General features: G+C 46.2%; 2 protein-coding genes across 2 annotated transcripts in view; one reads left to right on the plus strand and one right to left on the minus strand.

Annotated features, from left to right (window-relative positions):
- LOC142941061 (A disintegrin and metalloproteinase with thrombospondin motifs 2-like) overlaps positions 1-1271 on the minus strand; it is a 30765-nt gene extending 29494 nt beyond the window's left edge. Inside the window, exon 1 of the mRNA XM_076083316.1 lies at positions 1184-1271. Coding sequence (XP_075939431.1) covers positions 1184-1271 — 88 coding nt within the window. The remainder of the gene's footprint in view (positions 1-1183) is intronic.
- Positions 1272-3101: 1830 nt separating this feature from the next.
- LOC142941060 (uncharacterized) lies at positions 3102-8915 on the plus strand. Its single transcript, XM_076083315.1, has 5 exons — positions 3102-3720; positions 4142-4560; positions 5236-5358; positions 5458-5553; positions 8701-8915. Exons 2-5 carry the CDS (start codon positions 4185-4187, stop codon positions 8769-8771), a joined length of 666 nt encoding a protein of 221 aa, XP_075939430.1. The 5' UTR covers positions 3102-3720; positions 4142-4184; the 3' UTR covers positions 8772-8915.
- The last annotated feature ends 7798 nt before the right edge of the window (positions 8916-16713 follow it).

Genomic DNA, 16713 nt, shown 5'->3' on the forward strand with positions numbered 1-16713 from the left:
TCTACTGTTAGCGATCTGCTAAGCTTTCCTGCACGAAGGAAGAGCAGAATAGAGTGAGAGACGTGTGTTGACCACATGTATGGACCCATATTCTAGTAAACGTTTACGTGTAAGTGTTGATTTTAAAGTAAATTTGACGTGAGAGAGATAGACCCGCACCGCTGTAATGCTAATCGCGGTTAGCATTTCTCCATTGGCGGTAATGTTAAAATTAGCTTAGAAGCTAGCTAGGCGGACATGACGTTCAGAGCTACTAGTGAGAACAGACATCAACAACACGGAGGAAACGAGTGAGAGACCACATTGATGGACCCATAATCTAGTAAACGTTTATGTGTAAGTGTTGATGTTAAAGTAAATTTGGAGAGAGAGAGACAGCGAGTATTTTTATTTTTTTTAACTAAGCAAGCAATTCACTTCTTGTTTACACCGTCACGCGCATGCCCAGTGTAGTTAATGGTCACGTGCTGTCCGCCTTCGACGGCTGCCGTGTGGACGCAGATCAACTCGAGAATGATGCTGAAACTCCCGTGTGGACGGAGATCGTTTCTATTTGACAAATCTGCATCCAAGGAGAAACGGAGTAGTGTGGACAGGGCAACAGACTAATGACCTTTAAGACAGTTGTGAGTCTTTCTGTACGAATACAACAGTGTCATCTGCGTACGTTCAGATTTTTTGTACTATTAACAGAAGTAACAGTATACTATAACATGAACAGTAGTAAATATGTAGAAACAGGAACAGTAAAAGTACAGTTAGTAGTAGCAGTAGAAATGCTAACCACAGTAGTAACACTACAAGTAGTAGAAGTTGCAGTAGTAACAGTACTACCAGTAGTAGTATTATCAATTGCAGTATAAGTAGTATCAGTAGCACCAGTAGAAGTAGAATTAATGGTAAAACTAGTAGTAGCAATAGCAGTAGAAGTAAGTCTCACCTGTGTTGTCAGTAATGTAATTTTAACAGTAACAGTAGTAATAAACATAGTAGTAATATAAGTACCACTACCGGTAGCAGTAGCAGTAGTAGTAGTAGTAGTTTTAATAGAAGTAGCATCAGTTGCAGCATCAGTATCTCATCTGTGTTGTCAATGTTGTAATTCTAACAGAAACAGAAGTACAGTACTGTCTTGAAGTAGTAATATAAGGAGCTCTTGCAGTAGACGTATCAGTTGTCTCACCTATGTTGTCAGTGATGTAAACTGAGTGTAAACAGTCAATCGGCAGCAGAAAGACAATAATCAATAATCCATAACGAAAGTGGTCCATCCTGTGTGAGAGAGAGAGAGCGAGAGAGAGACGGGCTGAGAGACAGACAGAAAGACAGAAAGAAAGACAGAGAGGAACCCAGAGGGAGAGACAGACTAACTGAGAGCTGCAGAGTGAACACTGTGATTCCTCCAGTCTCATTATCTCCTCCCTCCGTCTGTCTGTTTGTCTGTCCCTCCTCCCCCTCAGTTCAGTCTGTCTCTCTCTCTCTCTCTGCCTGTCTGCCTGTCCCTCCTCCCCCTCAGCTCAGTCTGTCTCTCTCTCTCTCTCTCTGCCTGTCTGTCTGTCCCTCCTCCCCCTCAGCTCAGTCTGTCTCTCTCTCTCTCTCTCTGCCTGTCTGTCTGTCCCTCCTCCCCCTCAGCTCAGTCTCCAGTCTGCAGCAGCACTAACAGCAGCAGTACAACAGTAGATGTGAGTCGGTAGTTTTATCCACTAGATGGAGTCATTGAGCTGATGTTAAACTTAATTTCTTTCTCCGAGTTTCTTATCCACACATAGCTGTGGACACCCTGCTAAAAGTACTACTAGTAGTAGATACAAAAAGTACCAGTAGTATGAAGTAAAAGTACCAGTAGTAGTAACCAAACGTACCAGGAGTAGTAATCAAAAGTACCAGTAGTAGTAGTCAAAAGTACCAGTAGTAGTAATCAAACTTACCTGTAGTAGTAATCAAAATTACCAGTAGTAGTAATCAAAAGTACCAGTAGTAGTAATCAAACTTACCTGTAATAGTAATCAAAAGTACCAGTAGTAGTAATCAAAAGTACCAGTAGTAGTAGTCAAAAGTACCAGTAGTAGTAATCAAACTTACCTGTAGTAGTAATCAAAATTACCAGTAGTAGTAATCAAAAGTACCAGTAGTAGTAATCAAACTTACCTGTAATAGTAATCAAAAGTACCAGTAGTAGTAATCAAAAGTACCAGTAGTAGTAGTCAAAAGTACCAGTAGTAGTAATCAAACTTACCTGTAGTAGTAATCAAAATTACCAGTAGTAGTAGTCAAAAGTACCAGTAGTAGTAATCAAAAGTACCAGTAGTAGTAATCAAAAGTACCAGGAGTAGTAATCAAAAGTACCAGTAGTAGTAATCAAAAGTACCAGTAGTAGTAGTCAAAAGTACCAGTAGTAGTAATCAAAAGTACCAGTAGTAGTAATCAAAAGTACCAGTAGTAGTAGTCAAAAGTACCAGGAGTAGTAGTCAAAAGTACCAGTAGTAGTAATCAAAAGTACAAGGAGTAGTAGTCAAAAGTAGGAGACAATTTTAACGTGCAGTTAGTGGGACAACAAATATTCAGCTCCTTCACTGACGGCCTCCATCATGTCATGATGTCCAGCTAATATCCGGCTCCACCTGGTGGAGAACACACTGACCTGCAGTCAGTACGGATCAACACTGAGCTCAGAGAACTGTGTTCACATCCAACAGCAGCTGACTTCAGATCAGATCTAATGTTTAATGTGATCAGAGAGACTCCTCAGTGTGAACAAAGTGTTAAAGACATTTATAAATAAACCAACAAGTGTTCACCAGTTTCACTTCACTCAGAGCTCTGAGTGTGTGTGTGGGTGTATGTGTGTGTGTGAGTGTGTGTGTGTGCGCGTGTGTGTGGGTGTATGTGAGTGTGTGTGTTTCTGTGTTTCAGTTTCAGGTGAACAGACTGAAACACCGTGTGGTCTGAGGCGTGAAAACGTCTCTCGTCTGGTTTCCGTCTTCGCTGTTTGATCGAGGTTCTTTGTGTCTCTTCTCGTCTTTTGGATTCTATTTGTTGTTTTTCTCTTTGGCTCAATCTGTTTTTACCATCATCGTTCACTCAGACAGGAAGGACCAGAACTCTGTTCTCTACGGGTCCGAAGGTAGAACGTGTTCTTTAATTTAGTAGACGGAGAACTAAACTCTGTTCTCTACGGGTCTGAAGGTAGAACGTGTTCTTTAGTTTAGTAGACGGAGAACTAAACTCTGTTCTCTACGGGTCTGAAGGTAGAACGTGTTCTTTAGTTTAGTAGACGGAGAACTAAAATCTGTTCTCTACGGGTCTGAAGGTAGAACGTGTTCTTCAGTTTAGTAGACGGAGAACTAAACTCTGTTCTCTATGGGTCTGAAGGTAAAAAGTGTTCTTTAGGTTAGTAGACGGAGAACTAAACTCTGTTCCCTACGGGTCTGAAGGTAGAACGTGTTCTTTAGTTTAGTAGACGGAGAACTAAACTCTGTTCCCTACGGGTCCGAAGGTAGAACGTGTTCTTTAGTTTAGTAGACGGAGAACTAAAATCTGTTCTCTACGGGTCTGAAGGTAGAACGTGTTCTTTAGTTTAATAGACGGAGAACTAAACTCTGTTCAAAAAGACAAAGATTCTCTGAATAACAGAAGAAGAAATCAGCTGCAACCAAACTGATTCTACATCCAATTCTTCAGGATTCTTGTAAAAACTGTTCCACGTCTTCATTTGTAAACGTATGTATCATTACACACACACACACAGACACACACAGACACAGACACACTCTCACACACACACACACACAGACACACTCTCACACACACACACATACACACACAGACACACACATTACATTACATTACATTACATTGATTTAGCAGACGCTTTTATCCAAAGCGACTTACAATTCAGATTCTATCACATTTCTACACCGTAGGCACAGCTACGGGAGACATTTTGGGATTAAGTGTCTTACTCAATGACACATCGACATGTGACTAGCGGAGCCGGGGACACACACACACACACACACACACACACACACACACACACACACACACACACACACACACACACACACACACACACACACACACACACACACACACACACACACACACACACACACACTGAAAGTGTGTGTTTCCTTCTCAGTGATTGACAGCGGAGGGGGCGGAGCCAGCAGAGAGGACTTCAGATGGCAGCCATGTTGGTTCTGGTCCGGTTATTGATCCTGATGATGAAGATGATGATGATGAGTGAGGGTCGTCTCTTCCTGTCGTACTCTGTTTCCACGGTGACCATCACAGCACACAGCGGGGGGGCCGTCCTGCTGTCCTCAGACCTTCAGGTGTTGAGGAGCAGACAGGACATCAGGTGGACCAATACACACCTGGTGATGTCACTGAGGACCAACGTGACGACGTGTCACCACGGACGCTGCGAGCTGCTGAGTGACGGCTCGCTGAGATTCAACCGTGTTCAGACTGAAGACGCAGGAAGCTACAGCCTGGAGGTGTTTGATGAAGACGGGAAGCTCCTGATGAAGAAACACTTCCTGCTCAGTGTGGAGGGTGAGTCCAGCAAAAAGACCACATCCCCTTTACATGTTATCATTATATAATGTACTAAATATGTTCGACATTATCAGCATATTCAATTCATTTCAATTCAATTCAGTACATTTTGTATAGCTCAGAATCACAAATCACAAATTCTCTTCAGAGGGTTTAGAATCTGTACACTATAAACCTGAACCAGTCCTAACTATAAACCTGAACCAGTCCTAACTATAAACCTGAACCAGTCCTAACTATAAACCTGAACCAGCCCTAACTATAAACCAGAACCAGCCCTAACTATAAACCTGAGCCAGCTCTAACTATAAACCTGAGCCAGCCCCAACTATAAACCTGAGTCAGCCCTAACTATAAACCTGAGTCAGCCCTAACTATAAACCTGAGCCAGCCCTAACTATAAACCTGAACCAGCCCTAACTATAAACCTGAACCAGCCCTAACTATAAACCTGAGTCAGCCCTAACTATAAACCTGAGCCAGCCCTAACTATAAACCTGAACCAGCCCTAACTATAAACCTGAACCAGCCCTAACTATAAACCTGAGCCATCCCTAACTATAAACCTGAGCCAGACCTCTTTATAAACCTGGGTGACATCAGTATATATGTAGTATATTAGTAACACATCAGTATATATATATATACCAGTTAATACCAGTCTGTCTGCAGATACCAGCAGCAGTACGGTGGTGTCTGTGCTGGTCTGCTGCCTTCTCCTCCTCCTCCTCCTGCTGTTCTTCATCATCCTCTTCTTCCTCAGGAGGAGGAGGAACCAGAGGATGAGGACTTCAGGTACAACAGCCAACCAGAGACTTACAGGTTCCTCTAAAATCTCACCAGACTGATAACTAATCAGCAATCAATAAAGTATTATCTGCTCTACTGCTTTAGGTCCGCTGGAGGAAAATGTATATGTGGTGATGCACAGTCACCATGGCAACAAGAAGAAAGATGGTGATGATGAGGAGAAGCAGGAGTCTAATTATGGTAAAACACACACACACACACACACACACACACACACACACACACACACACACACACACATCTTTTTGGAACATTACATGAACTTATATTTGGGGGACAAAAGGGATACTTCCTGCCATTTGAAATACATTTCACCTCATTCAAAGGTTGTCCAAATGTCAGAATCCTTACTGCACATGTTGCTACATGGTAACCTAGCATGATATCTCCACAATAACTTGGGCTAAGAAGCTGAGATCTGGACTGTATGATCCTCTCACCCTATGGAGTCATTGGTGTGAAAATTAAAAGGATTGGAACAATGCTATTGAAGCCCAAGGCCCAGAATTTCTTGAAAATGAATATTCCTCTCATTTGCTTCAAACTTGGTACATCGAGAGCACTCAGTCCCATTTTGAAGTTGCTGCCTCCTAGCCCAGGGCATTGTGCAGATATGACAGGGTCAATTTCTAATTATGGAAATTTGGTCTGGGACATCTGCCATTTGACTAAATTTTGTATGGGGTGGTCAGGTATTCCAGTTGTCCTAACTCAAATGTCAGACATTTCCTCAAATGGCAGTAGATTTTGGGTCCTATAAAATAAAATTGAGATATAATCCACAACAGAGCCTGTTCTTTTAGGTTTACTTGGTTGCAACGCAATAGGAGGTTCCTTAGCGAAGGTGGCTGCCTCGAGGATGTAGAGAGTGAACACTTGGGGAACAGGTTCAACTTTTAAGATGGAGTTCTTTTGTCCATAAATCAGGCTTTGCAGCTATTTTCTGAGAAATTATGCACATTTGAAATGCTTGGAATCAGAGGACATTTGGGACAATGTCTGCCATTTGGGACGGGACAATTGGCAGAATTATATTTAAAAAACCTGCCATTTAGAATACATGTGTATGGGTGGGTCAGGTCTGCGAAATGTCCAAGCCCAGATGGAGGAAATTGTCCCAAATGTCCTCTGATTTCAAATGTGCAAAATATCTCAGCAAATTGCTGAAAAATTCTGAAAGTTTGACCAAACACCCCATCTGAGGACCTAAACCTGCCCCCTAAGTGCCCACTATGTAGACCCTCTGGGGAGCTGTCTTCATTTAAGACTATCCTATTGAGTTGAAACCAAGTGAGCCTTAAAGAGTGTCCTCTATTGTTGACCATATGTCAATTTCATGCAAACAAGTAATTTACTGTTTTTATGGGACCCAAGAACAACCTACTTGAGTCCAGGACTAACTCTCACGTTAACTTTCCAACATGGCCGTCCCCTAATAATCAAAGAACTGCCATTTGGGCTGCATTTTTATTGACTGGACACAGTTGGCCCCATGGGGGATTAATGGAACCTTCAAAGAGAGGCTCATAGAGAACGACTGAAAGAAATCTGGTGGTAATAGCTGCAAGTTAAAGTCCCCTAAAACAGGCACAAAGGCTGCCATGATTCCCTTATTTTTTGTGGTTATTTGATGTAAAAATAGTCATAATATCTCAGAAATTGGTTCCAGAGTCTCCAGATTTTGGACAAACATTGTGGTTAGGGCCTAAATTAAGGTTAAGTGACCAAAACCACTGCAAAATATCTAGAAGGAAATTTTTACTGCTTGAAAAATCAAGGTGATGATCAAAGGTCAAAGTTAGCTTTATTGTCAATTCCACAATATGTACCGAACATACAGAAAACGTTTCTCTCCAGTCCAACATAAATATATAAAGTGAATACAGTGCAAATAGATAAAAAAACATTTAGACAACATATATATTAAGAAAAACTATCATTTCTGTATTTAGCAGCAGTCAGACATAGGGAATCTAAAAGAGAGGAGGGAGAGAGTTCAGCTTCCTAACAGCCTGGTGGACGAAGCTGTTTGAGAGTCTGGTGGTGCGAGCACGGAGGCTCCGGTATCTTCTCCCAGAGGGCAGGAGGCTGAAGAGACTGTGTGAGGGGTCAAATCATGGTCACTTTGCGGGTGAGGCGTGTGTCATATATGTCCTGCAGGGAGGGGAGTGAGGGGAGTGAGGCACCAATGATCCTTCCAGCTGTGTTCACTATGCGCTGCAGGGCTTTCCTGTTGTGGTCAGTGGAGCTTCCGCCCCACACAGTGATACAGTTTGTCAGGATGCTCTCAATGGTGCCTCGGTAAAAAGTGCACATGATGGGTGGTGGTGTTCTTGCCTTCTTCAGTTTGCGGAGAAAGTAGAGGCGCCTCTGGGCTTTCTTTGCCAGTGATGTTGTGTTGGCTGTCCACAAGAGGTCCTCACTGATGTCCACCCCCAGGAATTTGGTGCTGCTCACTCTCTTTATATCGGCACCATTGATGGTCAGTGGTGGGTGTTGAGTGTGGCCTCTCCGGAAGTCAACAACAATCTCCTTGGTCTTGCTGTTATTCAGAAGGAGGTTGTTGTCTCTGCACCACGTGGTCAGAAGGCTGACCTCCTTCCTATAGTAGGTCTCATCATCCCTGGTGAATTTGAACATGTGATTGGTGCTGTAGGTTGTTGTGCATTCGTGTGTCAGCAAGGTGAAGAGCAGTGGACTGAGCACACAGCCTTGAGGGGCCCCTGTGCTCAGTGTGATGCTGCTCGAGGTGTTGTTGCCGACACATGATGGTGTCAGTGTCTCACCCTCGCCATCCATGGGAAAAGGATAGAGTCCAGCCCCTCTCCAGGAGTATGGTTATGAACCAATGCTATGTGTGGAGGTGAGCCCAACTATATCTAGTTGGTACCGCTCCATCTCCTGCACCAGCTCTGGTTCCTTCCCCACCAGAGAAGCCCTCGCCTGCTGCCCGGCTGACACCCAATGTGCTAAGGCCCGGCCACCAGATGCTCGCCGGCGAGCTCCCCTCCCAGGTCCGGCTCCAGAAGGGGGCCCTGGTTTCCCTTTTCCAGGCGCGAAGCAACAACTCCTTTCCAAACTATTCATTAAGGGTCAGTCAATGGCTCTTAGTCTGGCCCCTCCCATGAGACCCTACCAGGAGCTATTGCCCTCAACAACACAGCTCTCAGGGTCACTGGGCCACATAAACCCCTCCACCATGTTAAGGTGGATATTCATTGGAGGAGGCTCCACAATGTGACTGTGTAATCAGATTCACACACGCACACACATACAAAAAGGTGCTAACAGGTGCTATCAGATGCTAACTTCTTTCACTCTCTACAGTTTCCTGTAATCCTGCTGTTTCTATGGAAACACCAATGCCAGAGCAGATGGATGAAGACATCTACGTGTGACGGCCAATCAGAGCTCTCCTTATCTTCAGGGTGCTGCGCCTCACCTGGACACAACTCACCTTCAGTTTGCAGCCACTGTGTTCTACCTGTTGTTCATTCTTCAGTCATTATTCTATCAAAAAAATAAAGTAAACTTGTATTTAGGCCTTTTAGATTCCGCTATTTTTTTCAATACAAGAAGAGCAATGAGATGAAAACTAAGTGATCTGAGATTTTAGAGCACATGAAGTTAAAACAGATGGTTTCAGATTCACTACTGAACTACTGCTTCTCTATTTACGCTTAAACAGCATTTAAAACGAAAGTTACGAATGTAACTACGGTTCTATGAATCCTGGATGACCGCCAGAGGCAATGCTTCACACTGGATATCTTCCGTCTTGCGCATGCGCAGGTCGAATATTTATACCAACAAAGTCACCTGTGACCTCGGATGACCCCCGTCGTCTATAAGTTCCGGTGTCATCCTGAGTTCAGTCCTATGGAATCTTCTCGCGAGTTCACGGGATTCCGAGTGACCAAGAACTCTGGCGGTCATCCAGGATTCATAGAACCGTAGTTACATTCGTAACTTTCGTTCTATTTCATCCTTACTGACCGCCAGAGGCAGTGCTTCACACTGGATGACTTATACCAAAAGAGTCACGAGAAGCACAGTAACTACCTCGTATAGCTCCGGCAGAGAAAATTGGCCAAAGAACCCTCCCCAGTGGGTGAGGGGTGGCAACGTTAACTCTGTAGTGTTTGGTGAATGTGCTCGGTGATGCCCATGAGGCCGTAGCACATATATCCTCCACAGGCACACCTCTCAGGGCTGCCCTTGGCGTGGAGACACTCTTGGGGCTCTGAGGGCCCACACTGGGCACAGCAGCCTTGACCTCTCCTCTCCCGATGGGGGGTGTCAACTTTGCCAGCTGGATAGGCTGGTTGATATGTGAACGTATCAACACCCTTGGGAGAAACACTGCATTAGGCCACAAAGTGACACCCAAGCCATCTGAGTTCCACCTCAGACATGATCCTTTCACCGACAGGGCATGCAGCCCGCTCCCACATTGAGCTGAATTGACGGCAAGGAGAAAAAACGTTTTGGCCGATAGCCATCTCGGCTCCGCCTGTGCCAGGGGTTCAAAAGGAGACAAGCATAAGGTGTCCAGTACCAAGGGTAGGTCCCATGCAGGGGAGACCGGCCCTTATCTAGGAGGGACTGTAGAAACTCAGTACAGCAGGCACGGGGCACTGTACTGGGACCCTGTTCTGAGCCGCACACCAGTCAGAGAACAGCTTCCACCTGTTTTTGTACTGCAGGCAGGTAGATCGCGCTGGCATTCAGAATAGTCAGTCTGACTGGTTCTATGCAGCCACTCAGCATCCGGTTGGGCCCTCCCGTGACCCATAGTTGAAGGCAGCAGGGATTGGATTGCCAAATCCGACCTTCTAGTTGCGACAGGAGATCCCTCCTGTCGGGGAAGAACTCTGACAAGCGTTTAGCAAAATCAGAGGGAATGGTGGAAAGGCATAAAGAAGATCCTCTGGCCACGTGTGAGCCAGGGCATCTTGACCCAGAGGACTGGCAATATTATTGCCCTGTATCTGTGCCACTTGGCATCCAAGTGAAGGCTGTTCAGCCATCTGCAAACCCAAGGGAACGACAGTTGAGGCAGCTGTCAGTTTACCCAATAGTCGGAGAAAAGGATGTAGGGCAACCGTCTGCCCCCTCGGAAGGGGGAGAGGTTGTGGGGGTTGTTGTCCACATGCTGGGGTGACAGACAGGCCCTCATAGGGCCACACTAATGAAGGTTATGCTCTGAGAAGGGCTCAGGTAGCTCCTCTCCATGTTCACCTTGAGGCCCACCGGGCCACGTGAGAGAAGGCGAGCAGTGTCCTGTGGCGCCTGAAGCCGGGATGGCGCCCAGGTCAGCCAGTTGTCTAAGTATGGCAGTATGTTCACGCCCTGTGATTGCAGGGGGAAAGGACAGCAGTAACACACCTTGTGAACACCCATGGGGAGATGGGAGAGTCCAAATGGAAGCACCCTGGACTGAAAGTGGCAGCCTTAAAAGGCGAAACGTAGAAACTGCCTGTGGTGATGCACCATGGGAACATGGGAATAGGCGTCGATAGACGTGAACCACTCTCCCTTGGAAATCTGCTGCTGGGAGGAAAACCCCGACAGCCGGCCTGGAGACATCTCCTGGCCCCCCTGCCTCTGGAGGCTTGGGGGGGGGGGGGACTGTTAGTCTCCAAGTTCGGAGGTTGTCTGGGGGGGGACGTAGGTAGGGTTGTATGGGTAGCAGCCCGGCCTCTCAGCAGGACGCTGAGGCCTGTGTTGGCTACTAGGGTAAGCTGGAGGCTGAAAAAGTGGGACCCCTAGGTCTGCGGGGTGCAGGCATGTCCCTGCGAAGACCAGAGAACTGCTGACTGGTCTGGCTAGCTTCAACAGTTCACTGAAGCACCTGTATAGCAGCTGACTCGAACAGCTCACCAGGTTCCACTGGGACAGTGCGGAGGGTCCTCCTACATGTCTCAGATAGGGGTGACTGCGCCAGCCAAACCTGGCGGCGAGTCTGGACCAGGGTGGACATCATACGTCCAAGTTCCCTCGACATGAGCGCAAACTCCTGCAATGAAGCATCACTGAGGCTGGAGGCGGAAGCGTCGAAGTAGCCTGCTGCAGAGAAGCTGCGAGGGCAAGCATGAGGTGGGAGAGGGAGTTGTCGATACGGTCCACAGCGCTGCTGTGTCATAAGCCCTGGATAGCCGGTCATCTTTGACCCGACGTTGGGTCGAGGGCACCTGGCATCGGGCCTCAGAGTCTCCTCAGGGGAAACTATGATGGACGCAATAGTCGGCTAAATGGCTGGCATACGTGCAAGGCCAAATTTTGCCACCTCCTGCATGGCCGTCAGGGTTCGCCATCTGATGTAAGGCGAGAGAGAGCCCTGGTGTCTCTCCAGCATGCATGCAACTACCTCAGATATTCCTCGGAGGGAGGAACAGAAAAGGTGGTGAGGGCGGGAAGGCGCCTGAAGAAGGCACTCACAGGTGGAAGTTCCAGCTGCTGTGTATCCCACTGTAGGCGTGCCAGCGCCATACAAATGATCAGGGTAGGTTGGGCTGGATTCAGCTGCCCTGACAGGGGGAGGTAGACCTCACACATCAGGTGTTCCACTTCGGCCAGCCTAGCAGACCTTACTGCTCAAGGCGTGATGCCGCAGATCCTGTTTGGGTTCTCCGAGAGGCCCTCCCTCAGATGCTCGAGGCTAAGGCAAGAGGTCAGGGCCGTCCTCAGGCTGAAGAGGAGCTATACAGGTCCTACAGCCGGGAGAGTTTAACATGGCCGCGATTCTGGTGGAACCCTTGTCCCACTAGTTGATGCGGAATTCCAAATCAATCTGAGCGGGAGCGATCTGCTGAATGTTGAGAGAACAGGCAGGGGGCAGTCAGAGGAGAGTGATCTTTTCGGACACTCTCTTCACTTGGACAGTCGCTGTGGATATTGGTGACCCACCAGTTAGCCTGAGCGAGATCACTCTGCCACTGTGGAAACAGACCCAAAAAACAGTCCTTACAGTGAGAGGGGAGCGAGGACACTCTCTTCACTAGGACCGTCGCTGTAAATAGTGGTGTCCCACCAGTTAGCCTGAGCGAGGACACTCAGCAAACTGTGATAGCCGTAATGTTACAAAATCAATGGACACAATCCCAGTATTAACTTAGTCTAGTTAGTGTCCCACCAGTTAGCCTGAGCGAGGACACTCAGCTAACTGTGATAGCCGTAATGTTACAAAATCAATGGACACAATCCCAGTATTAACTTAGTCTAGTTAGTGTCCCACCAGGTTAGCCTGAGTGAGGACACTGCCAGCTGCGACAGCCGTAATGCATAAAAAGCATCAATGGGCACAACATCAATGTTGATTTAGTATAACTAGCATTCACCGAGTTAGCCTGAGCGGGGACGCTCTGTTAACTGTGACAGCCGTAAGGTTACAAAGTTGATGGACACAGTCCCAGTATCAGCTTTGTTTAGCTAGCGTCCCCCTGAGTTAGTCTGAGCGGGGACGCTCTGTTAACTGTGACAGCCGTAAGGTTTACAAAGTTGATGGACACAGTCCCAGTATCAGCTTTATCTAGCTAGCATCTCACCAAGTTAGCCTGAGTGAAGACACTGCTAACTGTGAATTATGTCAGATGTAAAAATTAAATCTCAATGGACACAATGCCAATGTCGATCTAGTCGAGCTAGTCTCTCACCAAGTTTGCCTGAGCAGGAACACTCTACTCACTGTGATAGTCGTAATGTACAACATCAGTGGACCTAATGCTAATGTCGAACTAGCATCTCATCAAGTTTGCCTGAGCGGGAACACTCTGCTAACTGTGATAGCCGTAATGTTACGAACCCAGTGGACATAATGCTAATGTCGATCTAGTCGAACTTGCATCTCATCAGGTTAGCCTGAGCAGGACACTCTGCTCACTGTGAAGGGCGGACCGACAGCGTATATTCTACGCTCTCGTTAGCACGCCACTCGATTAGCTAGAGCGGAAGCGCTCTGCCAACCGTGGAAAACTAACAACAGTTAAAGAAAACAATGTTAATCGATCTCACCGATTGCTGTCTTCACGACTTAGGTGGCCCTTATCAGACTGGTGACGACCGATGATAGGGGCGTCCACCAGTCCGGGGCACGATGTCCGAATGGCGAACACACCGCTCCCTCCAAAGAGGGACAGCTCGTCGCAGCCTTTGGAGGGCGAGAAATCCGCAACTCCGACCGGTGGTCACAAGGCTAAGCTCTAATATGTCTTGATCATAGACACATCTTTGTTTATGCTACCATGGTAGCTAACCTGCGTAGCGAGAAGATGAAAAAGGACTGAACTCAGGATGACACCGGAACTTATAGACGACGGGGGTCATCCGAGGTCACAGGTGACTTTGTTGGTATAAATATTCGACCTGCGCATGCGTGAGCCGGAAGATATCCAGTGTTAAGCACTGCCTCTGGCGGTCAGTAAGGATGAAATAGAATGTGTTTAATGTTTTCTTTAACTTCAAGTAGTTTATGTAGTTTTATTATTTATTGTAGTTTTACATCATAATATAAAACATTTTGAACTGTTCAAGTTTGTTGCACTAACAAATTGTTGGAATCTGACCATGTGGCCTCGACATGTGCTGTGGAACAAAGAGAGTCAGGCCTACCCTTTGTGCAAGCAAAGGTTTCATCCTGACTCGAGTTTCAGAAAAACCATGTCCCCCACTCAGAAGAGTTCCACATTACAGTGTTTTACTTTGCCCCCCAAATGCACCACTGCTCTCATTGGACGAGAGCAGGGATGCCGAGGCGAGACTTGCGATTTTACAACCGCATGCCCCCAAACCTATAAAACTCCGAGGTTATCTGAACACACCGCTTTTCCAACGATCAACTCGGTCGATAAGGGAGCACGAATGCAACGTTGCTGTCCTTTTACCAAAACAGGTTAAACTGTTTTATACTCGCGGGACGAATATACCAGCTGTTTATAATTTTGTACTTTGTGTGTTCGCATCCTGGACACGAACCATTTTTCCTGCAGACGTGAAGAAGATTTCTTCAAAGAGAGAGAGAGAAGCGCATTTCTCACTCTACATCCAAGCCGCCCTTTGTTCTAGCCATAAGGACCCTCATCCAGACGAAGAGATTTCTTTGCCACCGAGAGAATCCATCGCGCTGCACGCAGCCACGCTGCCTGAGTTTCCACCGACAAATTCAGAAGGACCGCCTCAATCACCACGATGCATCTCACCGTACGGCAGAGAGTCTGGGCAGATTATCAGAGTTAGAGGTCATTGTGTTTATTTATCTTGTTTGTGTGCTTAAAGTACTGTTAATGTTTATAACGTGGTGTAAGCTTTATGATCGCTGACACTAACGATCTCTGAGATCGCTAGTATTGTGTAGAAGTTACCGTGTATTCCATGCTACCGTGATTCGTGTTGAGACAGCCGCAGTGAGGTCGGAGACTGCGTCTCCTTAGTGCGGAGGCCAGAACCGCGACTGTCACAAAGAGCCGCGGTTGTGCTCCTCTGACTGAGAGAACAGTTTTCCGAACTCCAGCGCGACGCGGAGGATCTTAATCTTTTGTTTTGTTTTCTTTCTCTCCTCTTTTACAAACACACACACACACACACACACACACACACACACACACACACATAGCTTTGAGCTAATGTAGCTACGGGTTTGCTCTTACGGCTACAGGCACGTGCAGAGACAACGGGGTCTACTTTTGGCTATCCGCCATTTTAGAGTCACGAGTCATCCGGTGAGACGTCGCCACATTCCAGACTACGTCATACGTGGCCTGAGCTGTCCCCTCGCTCCTCCCCCCTACACACACACACACACACCCACACACACACACACACCCACACACTGCACATACACACATGCATACCCCCCTCTTTTAAATAGTTTGATTTTAGATAGCGTGCTCATGTATAGTTGTTGTTAGTTGAGATATTAGTTGACTAGATCATTATTATTATTAGAACGTAATAAACTCTGTTATACTTTAAAGAGCAGCTGTCTGTGATTACTTTGTGTATTGTGATAACAGCTGATATGAGGTCTGTGCTCGAACTTAAACCTTCACGTTCACTCTGGATGTGTAACAGTACCTAATCAGTTTATTCAGCGCACCTGCCAGTCACTCCCACCTGCTTGCTCCACTGCATCACTATTTAAACCCCAGTCACACACACACACTCACTGCCAGATCATTGTCATGTCTACCCGCCCGGTTGGCTCGTCTTGTTCCCGGTTTCCCGTCTGCCTCGTTCTGCTGGATTTCCCCCTCGTCTCTTGTCTTGTCCGTGGATCCCCGTTGTGTCCTGTAAGTTTCCTGTGTTAATTTAATTTCATTAAATACATGCTTCACGCTACTCTGTCTGTCCTGCATTTGAGTCCTCCGCCATGCCCCGTGACATATTGCTTGGGTCTTGGATTACCTTTTGTCTTGACCAGTTTGTCAGGCTTGATAAACTGTCTGACACTATCTTAACTAAAACTGGAGCACCACAGGGAACAGTTTAATCCCTTTTTATTCTCACTTCATACAGCTGACTACAGGCAGAGCCATGTGTGCTGTAACATCCAGACATTCTCACATGACACTGCTCTGGTTGGTCTACTTACGCGGGCAACGACCTGGCCTATAAACCGGAGGTTGAATCTTTTGTCAGCTGGTGTGATGAACATTTTTTTAAACTAAATGTTGGAAAGACCAAAGAGTTGGTTATTGATTTTAGAAGGAAAAAACAGGATCAATAATATGATCAGAGAGGCTGGCTCAGTGGTTGGCCTTACTCCAGACTCACTAGAGGTCACTGTAGAAAAGCGGACAAGGGCCAAGTTAAAAACAATTGTCTTGTTTGAAGACCGTCCACTACACGGTGTCTTCAATGGACTCAGAAGCTCATTCAGTGAGAGACTCAGGACGCCTCAGTGTTCTACTGAACCTCCCAGAAGGTCTTTCGTTACAGCAGCAGTCCGATTCTTTAATGAACACTTTTAGAGGTTTTTATGTTTCATATGGCATTTTCTGGCTCTATTTATTCTTTGTAATGTGTTTTGTCTGTTGTGCACTGTGGACCGTCTATTGTTGTCTGTATGAGTTTTGGGTGGCATTTAATGACTTTAAATGTTGGCAAATGAAATGTTTTAATAAAACAGACGCTTGATGTCACAGTCTTTATGAAGTAAACACACATCAGAGATCAGCTGTTCAAAGGCACTGAGGCAGTCCGGTTCACTGGGAATCAAACCAGCAACTTGGTTTAGGAGCCTGAGAACTACTTCCTGTTTAGCTTTTAAAATAAAGGTATACTTAAATGGGATAAAACTGTAGATAATGAAATATAAGATCTTTCTATGCGACGTAATATGAA

Source organism: Anarhichas minor, unplaced genomic scaffold (genome assembly GCF_050575085.1).
Source record: "Anarhichas minor isolate MPS153535 unplaced genomic scaffold, ASM5057508v1 ptg000126l, whole genome shotgun sequence".
Lineage (NCBI taxonomy): Eukaryota > Metazoa > Chordata > Actinopteri > Perciformes > Anarhichadidae > Anarhichas > Anarhichas minor.